Source organism: Hemitrygon akajei, chromosome 11, assembly GCF_048418815.1.
Source record: "Hemitrygon akajei chromosome 11, sHemAka1.3, whole genome shotgun sequence".
Taxonomy (NCBI): Eukaryota; Metazoa; Chordata; class Chondrichthyes; order Myliobatiformes; family Dasyatidae; genus Hemitrygon; species Hemitrygon akajei.
In genome coordinates this window covers 75285450-75304424 of record NC_133134.1, presented here as the reverse complement: position 1 = coordinate 75304424, position 18975 = coordinate 75285450, and the positions used below count along the sequence as shown (strand labels likewise).

Below are 18975 nucleotides of genomic sequence, written 5' to 3'. Positions count from 1 at the left end.
TCTATCTTTGCTGGTAAGTAACCCAGTTACGGGGTTCGTAACACGCCCAATGGGTCCCTCACTACGCAGACAAGGCCCGCCCCCTGGTCAAGTCCACCACATTTCCTCTCTCAGCCGAGGCCTGCGCGGCCTTCAGCCGCATTAAAGGGGACATTGCCAAAGCAACGATGCATGCGGTGGACGAGACCATTCCCTTCCAAGTAGAGAGTGACGCCTCCGACTCGGCGCTGGCCGCTACCCTCAATCAGGCAGGAAGGCCAGTAGCATTCTTTTCTCGTACCCTTCAAGGCCCTGAAATTTGGCACTCCGCGGTGGAGAAAGAAGCCCAGGCCATAGTGGAAGCTATTAGGCACTGGAGGCACTATCTCGCCGGCAAAAGGTTCACCTTGCTGACCGACCAGCGCTCAGTTGCATTCATGTTTAGCAACCAACAGCGGGGCAAAATCAAAAATGATAAAATTTTGAGGTGGAGAATAGAACTCTCCACCTACAACTATGACATCCTGTACCAGCCTGGAAGGCTCAATGAGCCCCCTGATGCCCTATCCCAGAGAGCGAGTGCCAGCGCACAGCTCGACCGGCTATATGCCCTCCATGCAGATCTTTGCCACCCGGGGGTCACCTGACTTTACCATTTCATGAAAGCCCAGAACCTGCCGTACTCCCTTGAGGAAATCAGGACGATGACCAGGGACTGCCAAGTCTGCGCTGAGTGCAAACCGCACTTCTACCGTCCTGAAAAGGCGCAACTTATCAAGGCCACCCACCCCTTTGAGCGACTGAGTGTCAACTTTAAGGGCCCCCTTCCCTCCACCGACCGCAATGTCTATTTTCTCAACATTATCGACGAGTACTCGCGGTTCCCCTTTGCCATCCCCTGCCCCGATACCACTGCCACGTCCATTATAAAAGCCCTGCGCCAGCTCTTCACTCTGTTCAGATATCCCTGCTATATCCACAGTGATAGAGGGTCCTCCTTTATGAGTGACGAGCTGCGCCAGTACGTGCTGGCTAGGGGTATTGCTACTAGTAGGACCACGAGCTGTAATCCCCGGGGGAATGGACAGGTGGAGAGGGAGAATGCCACAGTGTGGAAGGCCACACTCTTAGCCCTTAGGTCAAAGGGACTGCCGGTCTCTCGCTGGCAGGAGGTCCTCCCCGAGGCACTCCACTCTATCCGCTCCCTGTTGTGTACGTCCACTAATGCCACCCCTCATGAGCGACTCTTTTCTTTTCCCAGGAAGTCTGCCTCTGGGACCACCCTACCGGCTTGGCTGATGTCCCCAGGGCCAGTGCTGCTCCGGAAACATGCGAGGAGCAATAAATACTCCCCGATGGTCGAGAGGGTTCACCTTCTACATGCGAACCCCCAGTATGCCTACGTGGTCTTACCTAATGGGCGGGAGGACGCGGTCTCCATCCGCGACCTGGCGCCCGCAGGAGCACCAGACCCCTACCCCGAACACTCCACGGTGACTATGAACCCCATACCCACCGATATATAACCCATGAGACACCGCACACACCAAGCCCTACACAGATTCCTCACGACACTCCTATACCAGGCGCCTCGCACACGCATGAGGGATCACTGACGCCTAGTGGGCTGACACCTCCAGTTAAGCCAGAACCAGCACAACCACCGTCTCCGGTGTAATCACCACCGGCACCTGTGCAATCACAGCCGGTGCTACGTAGATCGCAGCGACAGATTCAACCGCCTGATAGACTTAACCTGTACTTGTAAGAAAACTTGTAAGAAACTTCGCCCCATGGGGACTCTCTTTTAAGACAAAGGTGGGGGGGGGGGGTGAATGTGGTGAACTACATATACCTGTCTGGACACGCCCCCCCGCTGACTGCTCCTGTGGCTCCTCCCACGGACCGTGGCTTCTCCCACAGACCCCTGTATAAAGGCGATTGGAGGCACTGCTCCTCCCTCAGTCTCCAAGATGTCATGGTCTCTTTTGCAGCTAATAAAAGCCTATCGTTCGCCTCCCGTCTCCGAGTGTTATTGATGGTGCATCACCGAGGTTCCATCGGAGTCCATGATCTACAGTTCAAACTATGGTTCTCCGCAAGCAGTGGGCTTCTGTATTGGCCAAGTGACCTGGTATTTCGATATCTCCAGGAAGGCGTTTGCCTTCGGGCTGGGCTACGGCCCTGTAGATAACCCGGTCCCTTGCCAATTTCACCGACTGGAACATCAAGACAGGAGGCAGAGGGTGTTGCTGTCAGAAAAAGGACCCGGTACTCGAACAATAGCTCTGTCTCTCGATGGAGGGTCAGAGCATAATGGCCCCGAGTCGGGAGCTTGCAGGAGTAACAAGGAAGATTGTAACACTGGAACAGCGAGTTGCAGAGTGACCCCTCTCCCCTTCACTGGTGAGACACAGCCTGTCAGATACACCAAAGAGCCGGGGTGGACTGCAGTTTTGTTGGACAGTAGATCAGTCTCTTTGGGGGCTTTTGCCACTGTTTTCATGGTGGGGGGGTGTTGCTGCTGCTTGTGTGTGGGAGGGGGTGGAGGGGCTTTGATATCACCATCAGTCATTCTTTTGGGTTTCTTATCTTGTGGATGTCTGTAAGAATTTCAGGTTGTATACATTCTCTGATGTCAAATTGAGCCATTATTTGCAGAGCTTGTTGTTTATTGCACGTTAATGGTCGTCAGGCCTTTTGGGTACGGCCATTCATTGATTCTACCATTTCCTCTGCATTAAACTGTGATCGCCTGCAAGAAAATTAATCTCAAGAGTTGTATATGGTGACGTGTACTTTGATAATAAATTTACTTTGAATAAACTCAGTAAGGACAGAGGAGAGACTAATCTGCACCCCATGCCCCACACCCCCACCCACCCCTTCAAGCACACTTCCACCCAGAGTCCACGGGCCCGGACTCTCAGACACCAAGCCTCCGACTTTGACCATCACCACAGGGCTCACTGATCGCAGGCAGGGTGAAATGGGTGTGGGTCAGTTTGAAAACTCAGTAGGGGGAGGGCGGAGTGAGGCACAGGATTGTGGAGGGGAGAGTGGGTCCTGTCACAGTTCTAGACAGAGCAACTTCCAAAGTGGTTCGTAGTGTGGTCTGCGGCGGCCTGGTGGGCACCCGGGCATCTGAGCTGTGTCGTGTGTGCCAGTGGGGACCCGATTACAGAGCAGTCCCCACCCAGACTGTCACAGCCTGCAGGTTAGGTCACAGAATGTCCCGACCAAACCAGAACATCCTCCCCACCCTCCCCCCCCTTTCAGCTTCTCCGACACCCTCCCATATGGGCTCTCCTGCTCCCCAACCTCCCTCTTCAACACCCTCCCCATCACCTCATCTCACCCTCCTTCCCTCCAACTCTTCCTACCCCTCTCCCCTCAAGACCATCCAACCATTTTTTCCTCTCCTCTTATTCCAACGCCCTCCCCCTTCCCGGCTCTAATCCCCCCTCACCTCCTCCTCCTCATTGTGGTTGTCTCTGCATTCCCTCTGTTTTAAATATACCCAAAGACTTAGCCTCCACAGCTGTCTGTGGCAATGAATTCCACAAATTCACCACCCTCTGGCTAAAAAAAAATCCCTCCTCCTCTGGGTTCTAAATGAACATCCCCATCCCCTCTCCCCCCACCCGTCTCTTCTCTAGAACTCTCACTCTACCTTCCCTCCCCCAATTCTCGGCAAAGTTTCCTGAAGCATCCCCACTCTGCAAGCTGCTTGCGACCACTTCCCTCCCAGACACCACATCCCGTCACTTTCTCTCTCACTGGCTGCCCTCCCCACCGCAGGGACAGGGACATTCCCCACCCCTCTCACCGGGCAGCAGCTTCCCTCCCAGACACCACATCCCGTCACTCTCTCTCACTGGCTGCCCTCCCCACCGCAGGGACAGGGACATTCCCCACCCCTCCGCCTCCCCTCTCATAGACCCCTCTCACCGGGCAGCAGCTTCCCTCCCAGACACCACATCCCGTCACTCTCTCTCACTGGCTGCCCTCCCCACCGCAGGGACAGGGACATTCCCCACCCCTCCGCCTCCCCTCTCATAGACCCCTCTCACCGGGCAGCAGCTTCCCTCCCAGACACCACATCCCGTCACTCTCTCTCACTGGCTGCCCTCCCCACCGCAGGGGACAGGGACATTCCCCACCCCTCCGCCTCCCCTCTCATAGACCCCTCTTACCGGGCAGCAGCTTCACTCCCAGCACGCGCTGAGTCATTTCAAACGATGGAGCAGTCGCCGGCTGTAACAAACAGGCGGAATTCATGTCAGGCAGAGAGACTTTGCCTCTGGCACCTCCTCACCCTGCCCCTCCAGCGCCTGTCACAGCTGATCTCAGAGACGGGGAGGGGGGGAGCGGTCACTGGAGAGTGGACCTTACCCCAACGGTACTGTATCCTGGCGTTATAAAACCATCAGACATAGGAGTAGAATCAGGCCATTCAGCCCATCGAGTCTGCTCCACCATTCCATCATGGCTGATTTATTATCCCTCTCAACTCCATTCTCCTGCCTTCTCCTTGTAAGCTTTGACACCCTTACTAATCATGAATCTGTCAATTTCCGCTTTAAGTACACCCAACGACTTGGCCTCCTCGGCCGGCTGTGACAACGAGCTCCACAGATTCACCACTCCTCATTTCTGTTCTCAACGCATGTCCCTCTACTCTAAGACCATGCCCTCTGGTCCTCGGTTCACCCACTCGAGAAAACATCCTCTCCACATTCACTCTGTCTAGATCGCCCTCCCCTCCACCACCTCCATTCCTCTAAACTCCAGCAACTACCAGCCCACATTAACCCTTTCACTCCCAGAATCATTCTCGTGAATCTCCTCTGGATCTCTCTAGCGCTGGCATGTTTTCTTAGATAAGTGGCCTAAAATACTCCGTGTGTGGTCTGGCCAGTGCTTTATAAAGCTGCAGCATTACACCCTTCCTCTTATGCTCTCGTCCTCTCGAAATGAATGCTAACATCACATTTGACCTCCTCCCACTGACTCAACCTGCAAGTTAACCTTTAGGGAATCCTGCACAAGGACTCCCAAGTCCCTTTGAACCTCGTTGACTTCCCCCCCCCCCCCGTACAGAAAATATCAATGTGCATGACCATACCATCCCAACAGTGTATTCCACCAGCCCCCTCTTCACCATTCTTCCAATCTGCCCACGACCTTCTGCAGACTCCCTGCTTCCTCAACACTACCGGCCCCTCCACCTATCTTGGTATCGTCTGCAAACTTGGCCACAAAGCCATCAATTCCGTAATTGAAATTGTTAACATACCGTGAAACGAAGCCGTCCCAATACCGACCCCTGCAGCATTCCACTAGTCCCCAGCAGCCAATCAGAAAAGGCCCCCCCCTTTATCCCGACTCCTTGCCTCCTGCCAGTCAGCCAATCTTCTATCCTCGCTAGCATCTTTCCTGTAATTCCACGGGCTCTTATCTTGTTAAGCAGCCTCGTTGTGGCACCTTGCCAAAGGCCTTCTGAAAATCCAAGTAAACATCTAATAACTCTCTTTCATCTATCCCGCCTGCTATTTCCTGAAAGGATTGCAAGGTCTGTCAGGCAAGTCTTCCCTTTCAGGAAACCACGCTGGCTTTGGCCTTCATTATCATGCACCTCCAAACACTCCGAAACCACATCCTTAGTAATTTCTCTCCAAGGTCTTCCAAACCACTGAAGTTAGGCTAACTGACCTAAACTTTCCTTTCTTCTGCCTCTTAAAGAGTGGAGTGACATTTGCAATTTTCCAGTCTTCTGGAACCATTCCAGAATCTAATAACCCACAAGCTCTTCAGCTACCTCTTTCAGAACTCTGGTGCGTAGTCCAGCCGACTTATTTACATTCAGACCTTTCAGCTTCTCAAGAACCTTCTCCTTAGTAATAGCAACTGCACTCACTTCCTCCCCCGGCACTCTCGAATTTCCGGCAAACTGCACAACTCCACAGTGAAGACTGATGCAAAATACTTAAGTCCATCCGCCATTCCTTTGTCCCTCATTACTACCTCTCCAGCATCATTTTCCAGTGGTCCGATACCCACTTTCACCTCTCTTTCACTCTGTACATACCTGAAAAATACTTTGTATCCTCTTTTATATTATTGGCTCGCTTACCTTCATAGTTCACCTTTTCTCTTTATGTTTTCTTTTAAAGATGCCTTCTACTGGTTTTTAAAAAGCTTCCCAATCTTCTACCTTCCCATCAAATTTTACTCACTTCTGCTTTTATGCTGTCATTGACTTCCCTCGACAGCCACGGTTGCCTCACCCTCCCTATACGATACTTCTACATCTTTGGGATGTATCTATCCTAAGCCTTCCAAGTTGCCCCAGAAACTCCAGCCACTGCTGTCCTTACGTCATCCCCTCCAATCAACTTTGGCCAGCTCCGCTCTCGTTCCCTGTACTCCACTATGATAATGATTCATCTGACTTTATATTTTCCTTTTCAAATTGTAGGGTGAATTCTATCATATTTTGATCTCTGCCTCCTAAGGGTTCCTTCACCACAAGTTCCCTAATCAAGTCTCGGTTCATTACACGACACCCAATTTAGAAACCAGCCGGAGTGGGTTCAATTCACAGGCTGCTCCAAAAGCCATTTCATCGGTATTCTGTAAATTCCAACCGTTGGGATTCAGCACTAATCTGATTTTATTGGGATTTTATAATCCCAATCTACGGACATATTGAAATGTCCTATGACTATCATAACACTGCCCTTTTAACATGCCTTTTCCATTTCCCAATGAAGTTATATCCCACATCCTGGCTAATGGTCAGAGACCTGTATATGACTCCCATCAGGGTCTCTTTACACTGATTTCTTAACCCTACCCACTGGGATTCTACATCTTCTGATCCAATGCCACCTCTTTCTAAGGATTTGGTTTAATTTTTTTTAAACCAAAGAGCCACCCCACCCACCTGCCCTTTTGATACAAGGTGTATCCTTGGACGTTGAGCTCGCAACGACCATCTTTTTTTCAGCCAAGATTCAGTGATGCCCACAACATCATCTAACTGCACTACTGATCATCTACCTTATTCTATACACTGCGTGCATTCAGATGTACAATGCACTGTGTATGTTAATCAAAATGGCTTCTTTGGTTTGCTAGAGTAGGAATGCTTTTATGTTTGATAAGTGTTTTCTCTCGCAGTTGTTTAGCTTTGGACTTGCTGATATCGGGATTGTATTCATTTTTTAACCAATGGGGAATGTTATTTTGTCTTGTGAGGCTGGGAGCTTGGGGGTTTTCGCAGTCTCTTCAGGGGAGGCGGGAAGGAGACGCCGAGGAAGGTGGACGTGCGCTGCACTGTTCAGTCGACCACCGGGGGTGGTCCCAGGTGCGAGGACGTGGAGGTCGGAGGAAAGTGACAAGGGGTCAGATGGTTCGATGGTTGAGCTCCAACGATGTGCACTAAACTGACTGAACTTTGATAAGTTGGTGCCTTCTACTTTATTTTCTTTCCCTTCATATATACTGTATTGCATAGCACTCTTTTAGTTTTAGTAAAATCTTTAAAGTGTATTCCATAACGGTATCTGGTGTGTGTTTGACATGGTGTGTGTGCGCGTGGCATAAACTTGATTCTCACAGCACCTGCGTGTACGGGAGGTGGGGTTGGTGAGTGGCTGGATCTCCTTTTCCCCTAGACATATACCAGCCTGTTGGGCAAGTGTTACACAAATATCACACCTTCAGTCCTGTATTCATTACCCTCTTCAGTTTTAATCCCCATGTTACATTTCACCTCATCCCTCTGACTGCAATTTTACCGTTATCATCCACTTATCCATCCTCCATCTCACCGCAACTTGTAAACCATCTCCCCCATCCTCAGCCTGATAACTCCAGTTCCCATCCCCTTTCCAACCTGGCTTAAACCTTCCCCAACAGCTCCAGCAAACCTGCCCTCGAGGCTACTGCAGGCTCAGGTGTAGCCCAACCTTTTGAACAGGGCATACTGTACTCTCCCCCAGAAGAGACCGCAATGATCCAGAAGTCTGAAGCCCAGTTCCTCAGCCATTTACCATCATCCTATTCCTAACCCGAGTAGCACGTGGCTCTGGAAGTCATCCAGAGATTACTACCTCGGAGGCCCTGTTCTTCCATCTCTTCCCCAACTCCCTGCACAAGACTTCTTCCCCCTTTCTACCCAAGTCATCGGGTGCCAACGTGCACCATGACCTCCAGCTGTTCACCCTTCCTCTTGAGAATCTTCAGCTGCTCTGAGACACACTGGCTTTTCTCTCGTGGCCACGGAATCGCATCCATTCCCGTAACTATCCAGTCTTCTGTTACTGACTTTACTCTTCCCTGATGCGTCTCAGCCAGCCTGCCCGCTGCTGCTGTGCCCTGACGGGTCAGTATCCAAAGGGGTACACTTGTAGCTGAGGGGAATGACCATGGGGGAGCCCTGCACTGACTGCTTCCTCCCCTTACTTCTCCTGGTGCTCACCCATCTACTGTCTAAAGCCTGCACTCTGGCTGTGACCACCTCAGTAAAGATCGTCTATGAAGTTCTCAGCCTCCCAGATGGTCCTGAGTGCATCCAGCTCCAGTTCTTTGACCTTATCAACTGGAAGCAGAGTTTACACAGTGACAGACCCGTCCCCACCGGTACCGTACCCCGGTGTTACACAGTGACAGACCCGTCCCCGCCGGTACCGTACCCCGGTGTTACACAGTGACAGACCCGTCCCCACCGGTACCGTACCCCGGTGTTACACAGTGACAGACCCGTCCCCACCGGTACCGTACCCCGGAGTTATACAGTGTCAGACCCGTCCCCACCGGTACCGTACCCCGGTGTTACACAGTGACAGACCCGTCCCCACCAGAATTCCACACCCTACCATGACACCAACAAGTGCGGTCCAGGCGCATTTGAGGATAGTTGAGGTAATCTCGAAAGTGTGGGAGGCGGGAGCTGCGAGCGCGCACATACCAGCGGCTCTCTGGCACGGTCGCCTTTGGACTGAGGAACACGGAAGGGCCGTGGATGGGTTTCAGTGGTAATCATTCCCACTGGAAACTGTGTCTAGTGTTCTGGCGGAACGTCAAACACTGACACTGGGCAGAGACAGCCAGGATTTCTGCTCCCTGTTGCCGTTGGACTGTTAGGGGCTCATCGCGCGTCTGGTTCAAGGCGCTAAACCTGTCAACAGAAGGGCGGTAGATGCCCAGCCACAGCTCCTATTCCCTCTCACCCCGCACACGGCATCCTCTCGTTGGTCTAGAGCAGACTAAACAAAGCAACGATTCACGCAGCTCGGCCCGGTCTGAAGCTGACTCACACAGGACGGTGCCAAGCTCGGACGGAACGACAGCACGCAAACGCCCAGGGAGGGCGGCTCGGGACTCCGCGACGGGGAGAGAGTCGGGCAGGCAGTTGGAGCGGGTTGAAAGCGGATTAGGGGCAGGGAGGGAGGGTGGAGGATTTAGGGCTGTGGATGGGGTGACCATGGAACCTGGGGGCTGGGTAACGGTGGAGGGGGTCAGGCCAGAAGTGGGGAAGGGACAGAAGGCGGGTCAGGGGTGCCGGTCCCAGGCCTGGATGGGGGAGGGGTCGGAGATCGGACCGGCGTTGGTGTGGCAGGTGTCCGCCAGGGAGTAGCAAACGGAGTCCCGGCCGGCGAGAAAAGTAACGGTGCTCCCGGCCCGGTAAGTGGATGGAAGGGGCCCCCGTGACCGGACACCTGGAGATCCCGGGACGGGACGGGACGGGACGGGACTGGAAATGGGTCTCGTTGACGGGGGTCCCGAGCCGGGAGAGAAGCCGCTCGCTGACAAGCCCCCGGAGCAGAGAGGGGGGCGCGGCGGCCATCCCCCGGGATGACACTCACCGAGCTGAGCTTGCACCGCCCGCCGGCTCCCGACTCAATCATCGAGGGACGCTGGGGAGGAGACGCCCCCGCCGCATTCGCTGCGCCCAGCCTGCAGCCCGAGGCCGCGACACCACTTAAAGAGCCACGGGGCGGGGGCGGAGCTTCGCTGGGGGGCGGGGGGCGGGACTACAACAAGGGGCGGGGCCTCGTCCACCGGAAGTGTCCGGCGGAGCATTGCCGCAAGTGGGCGTGGCCTGTCTTAAAGGGAAGGTTCCTTCTCGGGGGAGGGAACGGGGCTGCCGGCGCGTTTACCATCGGCCGACAATAATGGATGCGCCATTTCACTACAGAAGGCGGCACCTAGATGACTTTTTCCGCCGCAGCTAGGAGGTGTAAAACCACAGAGGAGGGAGGACCGGGATCTGTTAATCCGTAGCAGTTTACACAAAATGATGAAGGCACTCGGCGAACACGAGGAAATCTGCAGGTGCTGGAAATTCAAGCAACACACACAAAATGCTGGTGGAACGCAGCATCTATAGGGAGAAGCACTGTCCACGTTTTAGTCCGGACGAAGGGTCTCGGCCCGAAACGTCGACAGTGCTTCTCCCTATAGATGCTGCCTGGCCTGCTGCATTTTGAGAAACTCGGCAGGTCAGGCAGCAGCTATGGAAATGAATGAAGTCGACGTTTCAGGCCGAGACTCTTCATCAGGAATGGAGAGGAAATCAGGAATGGAGAGGAAATGGGAAGATGCCAGAATTAAAAGTGGGGGGGGGGGGAGGGAATGAGGACTACCTGGAAGGTGATAGGTGCAGCCAACTGGGTGATGGAGGGGGGGGAGAAGTTAGAAGCTGGGAGGTGATAGGTGGAAAAGATGAAGAAGAATGAATCTGGAGGACCTGGGAGAAAGGGAAGAAGAATGAGGGGGAGTTGATAGGTAGGTGAGCAGAAGAGGCCAGAGTGGGGAATAGAAGAGGAAAGGGGTAGGGGGAAAAAAACTGTCAGAAGGAGAAATCAAACTTCATGCCATCAGGTTGGAGGCTACCCAGATGGAATATGAGGTGTTGCTCCTCCAACCTGAGAGCGGCCTCATCGTGTCAAAGGAGGCAATGTCGGAGCAGAAATGGAGAAAGTATTGAAGGTCAACACATACAAACAAGCTGGATGAACTCAGCAGGTCGGGCAGCATCCGTTGAAACGAGCAGTCAACGTTTTGGGCCGAGACCCTTGGTCAGGAATGAAAGTGGTTGGGCACTGGGAAATTCCGCTTTTGGCGGATGGAGCGGAGGTGAACGAGTACCCTGTTAATCAAGTTCAAGTTTATTGCCATTCAACCGTACACATGTATAGTGCTAAACCAAACAACATTCCTCCGGACCAAAGTGCACCACAGAACAAATAAATTAACAACTAATCTGATTTTATGACACAAGATATAACGTGAATAGTATGATGGTACTGGTGTTTCAAACGTGATGAGACCAGGGAGTTCAGTAGTTTTACCGTTGGGGGAAGAAGCTGTCAGTCCTGGAGAGAGTGGACCACATTCGAGTCATGTACGTTGCAGACTTGTGAAGGACTTTCAGGAAGGAGAAGCTGTAACACATGCAAAACGCTGGAGGTCAGGCAGGATCAATGGAGGGGAATAAACGGCCAAGGTTTCAGGCTGAGACCCTTTGTTAGGACTGGAAAGGAAGGGGGGGGGAGGGAAATCCCATCAAACTCTGCTGCACTCTCTCCGGCTTAACGGCATCTTTCCCGTAACAGGGTGTGCAGGGCTGTGGCAGGAAAATGGTGGATGGATCTCCAATTAAGCTGTAGTTGTCTCAGTCAACCATGGCCCCACAATGCTGGCCCTCCTGTGTTTACCAGTTACAAACCCAGCGTGGCTTGTTGGTTGTTGTATATCACTGTTAGAAATGTCATCCCACAGGAATTAACTTTTCTCCGATATAAGTTCCTAGCTGAATGTCTACAGGCTTCAGTTTGGAGTCTTTGACATGCTGTTCTAACGTATTTTGTGGAATGACTGAAACAGTGCCCAACTCCATTTTAATTAATTTGCCGTTCACTTCTGGCACAAGCCATATTGCTCATCTATTGTTAGTTTTCACACTGTAAATCTCAAGGCTACCCAGTCCTGTGTCACTCTCATCATTATCAGATTTTTCATCAACACCGTGCAGATTAGTGCTCTTTTTGAATCTGCAACTTACCTTTTCCTCTTCCCTGTGCAATTCATTTATTTTTATCTGTCCATCATGCTCTTTGTATGTGATCTCCTTTGTTGCATTTTCTACAAGTTTTGCCTTTATGCGAGCCCCTGTCACAATTTGTTTGGCCAGGCCAATTTCTGTTTCGACTTTAAACACAAAATGCTCAGCAGATTCATGCACAACACGCTGGAGGAACTCAGCATGTCGGTTTTGGAAGAACCCCTGCTCAGTTTCACCTCCCCCCCAAGATCCACAAGCATGACTGTCCTGGTAGACCCATAGTTTCGGCCTGCTCCTGTCCCACCGAACTTGTATCTGCCTACCTGGACTCCATTTTGTCACCCATAGTTCAGTCATTCCCTGCCTACATCCGGGATACATCCCATGCCCTCCACCTCTTCAATAACTTCCAGTTCCCCGGTCCTGACCGCTTCATTTTCACCATGGATGTCCAATCCTTATACACTTCCATTCCCCATCAAGAAGGCCTCAAAGCCCTCTGCTACTTTCTTGACAATAGACCTCACCAGTTCCCCAACACCACCACACTCCTCCGGTTGGCGGAACTGATGCTCACACTTAATAACTTCACTTTTGACTCTTCCCACTTTCTTCAGACCAAGGGTGTACCTATGGATGGGCACTCACATGGGCCCCAGCTATGCCTGCCTCTTCGTGGGTTATGTGGAACAGTCTATGCTCCAAATCTATACTGGTACTGCTCCCCAACTTTTTATTTGCTACATTGACGACGACATTGGTGCTGCTTCCTGCACCCATGGCTGAACTTGTCAATTTCATCAACTTTGCCTCTAACTTTCACCCAGCCCTCAAATTCACTTGGTCCATCTCGGACACTTCTCTCCCCTTTCTTGATCTCTTGGTCTCCATCTCTGGAGATAGACTGTCCACTGACATCTTCTATAAACCCACCGACTCCCATAACTACTTTGATTATACCTCTTCCCACCCTGCCAAATGTGAAAATTCTATTCCCTATTCCCAGTTCCTCCATCTCCGCCGCATCTGCTCCCAGGATGAGGCTTTCTGTTCCAGGACAACTCGAATGTCCTCTTTCTTTAAGAATCGTGGTTTCCCTTCTGTTGTCATCAACGATGCCCTCACCCGCATCTCCTCCATTTCCCGCACTTCGGCCTTCACCCCATCCTCCTGTCACCACAACAGGGACCGTGTTCCCCTTGTCCTCACCTACCACCCCACCAGCCTCCGGATCCAACATATTATCCTCCGCAACTTCCGCCACCGTCAACAGGACCCCACCACTAAGCACATCTTTCCCTTTCTACCCCTCTCTGCTTTCTGCAGGGATCATTCCCTCCGCGACTGCCTGGTCCACACGTCCCTCCCCACAGATCTCCCACCTGGTACTTATCCCTGCAAGCGTAAGTGCTACACCTGTCCCTACACCTCCTCTCTTACCACCATTCAGGGCCCCAAACAGTCCTTACAGGTGAGGCAACACTTCACCTGCGAGTCTGCTGGAGTTGTCTATTGCATCCGGTGCTCCCGGTGTGGCCTCCTCTACATCGGCGAGACCCAATGCAGATTGGGGGACCGCTTCGTCAAGCACCTCCGCTCCATCCGTCACAACTGACAGGATCTCCCGGTTGCCACCCACTTCAATTCTGCTTCACATTTCCATTCGGATATGTCCATACATGGCCTCCTCTACTGTCATGATGAGGCCAAACTGAGGTTGGAGGAGCAACACCTCATATACCGTCTGGGTAGTCTCCAGACCCTTAGCATGAACATTGAATTCTACAATTTACAGTAATTCCCTCTCCCTCCCTTCCTTCATCCCAGTTTCACTCTGCCTCCTCCTTCTACTACCCATAGTGCTTTCCCCTTACATTCCTTCTTCACCTTTCCTGCCTATCCCCTCCCTGCTCCCCCTCCCCCACCCCTTGATCTTTCCTCTGACTGGTTTTTCACTTGGCACCTACCAGCCTCCCCCCACCTTCTTTATAGGGCCTCTGCCCCCTCCCTCTTCAGTCCTGACGAAGGGTCTCGGCCCGAAACGTTGACTGCTCCTTTCCACGGATGCTGCCTGACCTGCTGAGTTAATCCAGCGTGTTGTACGTGTTGCCTTGACAGTTTAGACTTTGCAATTTTGTTCCAGTCACTCTCATTCCTGACTGCAACTCAATTGCATCTCTGCCTGCTATTTCCATTACTACAGAAATTTCAACTGCTCTTTTTAAATGTAAGCTGTGCTTCAGTTAGGAGCTGCCTTTGAAAGCTTTCTTGTAAGATCCACAAACTAAATAATCTCTCAGTACATCATTAAGCCTATGATTGAATTGACAAAGTTCAGACAATTACTTCAATTCAGCCACCTATATTGAAACAGGGACCCCTTTTTGATTCTGCTTATGAAACCTAAAGCATTCTGCAATCAACAATGAGATTTGCTCCTGCATTACTTTCACTATATCAGCAAATCTCATTTTGGATGGTTCTTGTTGGAGCAGTTAAACTTCAAAGCAAACCGTATGCCTTTAAACCCAATTCACTCAGCAAAGTTTCTCACTGGCTATTTCATTCGCTTCAAAATATTGTTCAATGAGTCAATCTTTCCGATGTAGCCAGCCATTTCTGCTTTTTTAATGATTATTATCACTTGATACTCACTCTTTATGAAACCGTGAACTCTTTCATTTACTACCTTGTTTTAAAAACTCAACAGTCTCTATCTCACTCTGCTTCCACAGCTAGATAGCCACCTCAGGGTTTGTTTTTAAAATACCTCATTGCCAGTATTATGTTTTGTATCTTCAAAACATTAAACTAATCCAAAGGAAGATATGAGTCTGAAAAGTGAGTTTAACTTCACGCTTCCTTTAAGTGAGCTGTGCACGTATCACGTAGTAGTGTGGTGACATATGTGATTCAGATATTTTTATATATAATTCATAATTAGTTATTTAAATAAACAAGAAGGCTTAGTCAAACTACACACACACACACTCTACTTAAATCTTATTGAAATACTAAATACAACAGAGTGAGTCCCCACAAAATCATTTGGAGTCTTCTCAAACCAGAAGCTCTGGATGAACTATGTGATTGGCAATCTGCCGAGGACTAGATTAGTGGATTTCAGGTCCGGTGTCTGAGTAAGATACAAGAGGTACAACATCTGGAAACACATCTCATTGGCAAAGGGGCATTTCTGGACCCAACTTGAATCTCCGTGGCAGGGCTTGAATGCTATCACCTCCAACAAAGTGAAACCAAGCGACACAGATGACAACAATGCTTCACTCACTAATAAGCTCAATGCTTTCAGTGCTCATTTTGACATGGAGGAACCATCATAAACTCCCATTGACCTCCCCCCACTCAATGACCCTGTGATTTCAGCCTCAGAGGCCAACGTGAGAACATCCCTCAAGAGGGTGGACCCACGAGAAAAGCATCCCAGCCCAGATGGGGCACCTGGCCAAGTACTAAAGACCTGGCTGGAGAGTTCAGCGATATCTATAACCTCTCGCTCCAGCAGTCTGAGGTAACCGCCTGATTCAAGCAGTTTCAACTATACTGGTGACCACCTTATTGCCCAGTAGCAATTACATTCACTGTGATGAAGTGCTTTGAGAGATTGGTGATGAAACCCATTAACTCCTGACTGAGAAGCGACGTGGACCTGCCTCAATTTGCCTACTGGCACAACAGGTCCACTGTAGATGCCATTTCATTGGCTCTTCACTCAATCCAGGAGCATCTGGGCAGCGAAGATGCAAACATCAAGATGCTCTTAATTGACTGCTCTCATCCCTTCAATCTAATCAATAAGCTTCAAGACCCTGGTCTCAATACCTCCATGTGCAATTAGATCCTCGATTTCCTCACTTGCAGACCCCTGTCAGCTGGGATTGGCAACAACATCTCCTCCACGATCTCCATCAGCACTGCTCACCACAAAACTGTGTGGTTAGACCCCGGCTCTACTCTCTGTAGTTATGACAGTTTGGCTAAGCACAGCTCCAGTGGCGTATGGAGCTGACTACTGCCTGTGACACCATTGTCGTTGGCCGAATCAAAGGGGGTGACAAATCAGCATGCAGGAGGGAGATTAGAAACCCGGCAGAGTGGTGCCACAACAAGTCCAAGGAGCTGATTATTGACTACAGCAGGTCCATGAGCCAGTCCTCAGAGGTGGAGGTTGTCAAAACTACAAATTCCTCAGTGTTATTACAAACATTTGTATTTCGGAGGGCCTGTCCTGGGCTCAGCACGTAAGTGCAATTACTAAGAAAGCATGGCAGCCCTCTTCTTCTTTGGGAGTTTGCTATGACTGCTCGATTTGGTATGACATCTAAAACTTTGACAAACTTCTATCGATGTGTGGTGGGGAGTATAGTGACTGGCCCTGTCACAGCCTGGTAGGGAAACACCAACACCCTTGAAGGAAAAATCCTACAAAAAGTAGTGGGTATGGACCAGTCCATCACGGGTAAAGCCCCCTCCACCACTGCGCACATCTACACAGATCGTTGTCGCAGGAAAGCAGCATCCGGCATCAGGGGCCCCCACCACCCAGGCTATGCTCTCTTCTTGCTGCTGCCATCAGGGAGGAGGTACAGGAGCCTCAGGACCTGCACCAGCTGGTTCAGGAACAGTTATTAACCCTCAATCATCAGGCTCTTCAACCAAAAGAGATCACTTGCCTCATCACTGAACCGTTCCCACAACCTATGGACTCACATTCATGCACTCCTCAGCTCAGGCTCTCCATGTTTATTGCTTATTTATTTATGATTATTATTTTGTTTGTGTGTTATTTTTGTTTCTTTGTATAGCCATAAGAAAATGAATCTCAGGGTTGTATATGGTGACATACAGTGTATGTATTTTGGTAATAAATTTGATTTATTCTGGTCACCACACTGCAGAGGACGACTGCACTGGTATAAAGGCTGCTGGCTGAGATGAAGAGCCACGACGATGAGGGAAGATGATCTATTTAAGCTCATCACCCCTCCTGGGGCATAGGCCGCTGACTGCAGCACGCTGGAGTCCTCTGTGCTGGGCCGGTCTTTCGAGTTGTCCCCAGGCGTAGCCCATCCTTCCTCTCCCACGATGGTGACTATGGAGCTCCTGTGGTTCTGGGGTTTTTACAGGATTGGGTTGCGAGCACCTTGCTCAACCCTCCTCCTTTTGCAGTTGGTCTTGGTGGTCCAAGTTCAAGTTTATTGTTCTCATAGCAAGATAAAAAAGAGTTTTTAGCAGCTCGACAATATCCTCAACACAGGAGTCCCCCAGGGCTGTGACCTAAACCTCCTCCTTTACTCTCTGCATAACCATGACTGTGTTGCCACCCACGGCTCCAATCGGCCAATTAAATTTGCTGACGATACTACATTGATTGGCCTAATCTCAAACAATAACGAGGCAGCTACAGAGAAGAAGTCATCACCCTGACACAGCGGTGTCAAGAAAACAACCTCTCCCTCAATGTCACAAAAACAAAGGAGCTGGTCATGGAGTACAGGAGGAATGGAGATAAACTCAATGATGACAATGGATCTGGGGTTGAGAGGGTGAACAGCTTTAAGTTCCTCGGCGTACACATCACCGAGGATCTCATTTGGTCTGTACATACCGGCTGTGTAGTGAAAAAGGTTGAGGTAGTTTGATATGAGCCCCCAAATCCTAAGGACTTTCTACAGGGGCACAATTGAGAGCATCCTGACTGGCTGCATCACTGCCTGGTACGGGAACGGTACCTCCCTTAACTGTAGGATTCTGCAGAGAGTGGTGCAGACAGCCCAGCGCACCTGTAGTTGTGAACTTCCCATGATTCAGGACATTTACAAAGACAGGTGTGAAAAAAGGGCCTGAAGGATCATTGGGGACCTGAGTCACCCCAACCACAAACTGTTCCAGCTGCTACCATCTGGGAAACGGAAGCACAGCATAAAATCCAGGACTGGCAGGCTCCAGAACAGCTTCTTCCACCAGGCCATCAGACTGATTAATTCACGCTGATACAATTGTATTTCTATGCTATATTGACTGTTCTGTTGTACATAACTATTTATTACAAATGACTATAAATTGCACATTCAGAAAGAGTCGTAACGTAAAGATTTTTACTCCTCATGTATGTGAAGGATGTAAAGTCAATTTGATTACAAACACAATAAACAGAAGTTAACTTACACGTCTAACAGGAGCCCCGTTTCCCTGGAACACAGAACGGTACAGGGCCCTCAGGGCATTTAATCTACTCTAGGTAGGACACGGGGGAGAGTGCGTGAGGATGATGTGAGAATCTGGGAGATACCTCCACCTTCTTATTCTGGCTTCTTCCCCCTTCTTCTCCAGACCCGATGTAGGATCTCGACCCGAAACGTTGACAGTTTATTCATTTCCATAGACGCTGCCTGACCTGCTGAGATCCTCCAGCATTGTGTGTGTGTGTTGGTCAGGAGTTGAACTGCAGGTGGGATTCTCCTGGCTCGTTACGCTGCTCTCAACCATCAGAGCAACAGGGACACACGCGTCTGGCTGCTGCTGATCAAATCCAGCTTGGAGCTCAGCAGCATCAACCTCCTCCAACCACGACACAGCTCCAGGGCCACTGCAACCGGATCCTCGACTTCCTCTTCGGGAAACCACGGATCAGGAATAACATCTCCTCCCCAGGGACCATCAACGCAGGTGCGCCTCAAAGCTGCATGAGCATCCACTCCCTAAGCACGCACGATCGTGTGGCTAAGCACGGCCCTGAACACATCAGCAAACAGGGGTGCGAAAGACAGACAGACAGACAGGCTTTATTGATCCCGAGGGAAACTGGGTTTCATTACAGCCGCACCAACCAAGAATAGTGAAGAAATATAGCAATATAAAACCATAATTAATTAAATAATAATAAGTAAATTATGCCA

At 50.6% G+C, this 18975-nt stretch overlaps 1 protein-coding gene across 1 annotated transcript in view; it reads right to left on the bottom strand.

Moving 5' to 3' along the window:
* Window positions 1–18975, bottom strand: part of LOC140736349 (myotubularin-related protein 11-like) — a 147623-nt gene that overhangs the window by 25602 nt on the left and 103046 nt on the right. The window contains exons 2-3 of the mRNA XM_073062341.1: window positions 9855–10022; window positions 4176–4236 (exon numbers count right to left, since the gene is read on the bottom strand). Of these exons, the coding sequence (XP_072918442.1) occupies window positions 4176–4236; window positions 9855–10022 (229 nt within the window). The remainder of the gene's footprint in view (window positions 1–4175; window positions 4237–9854; window positions 10023–18975) is intronic.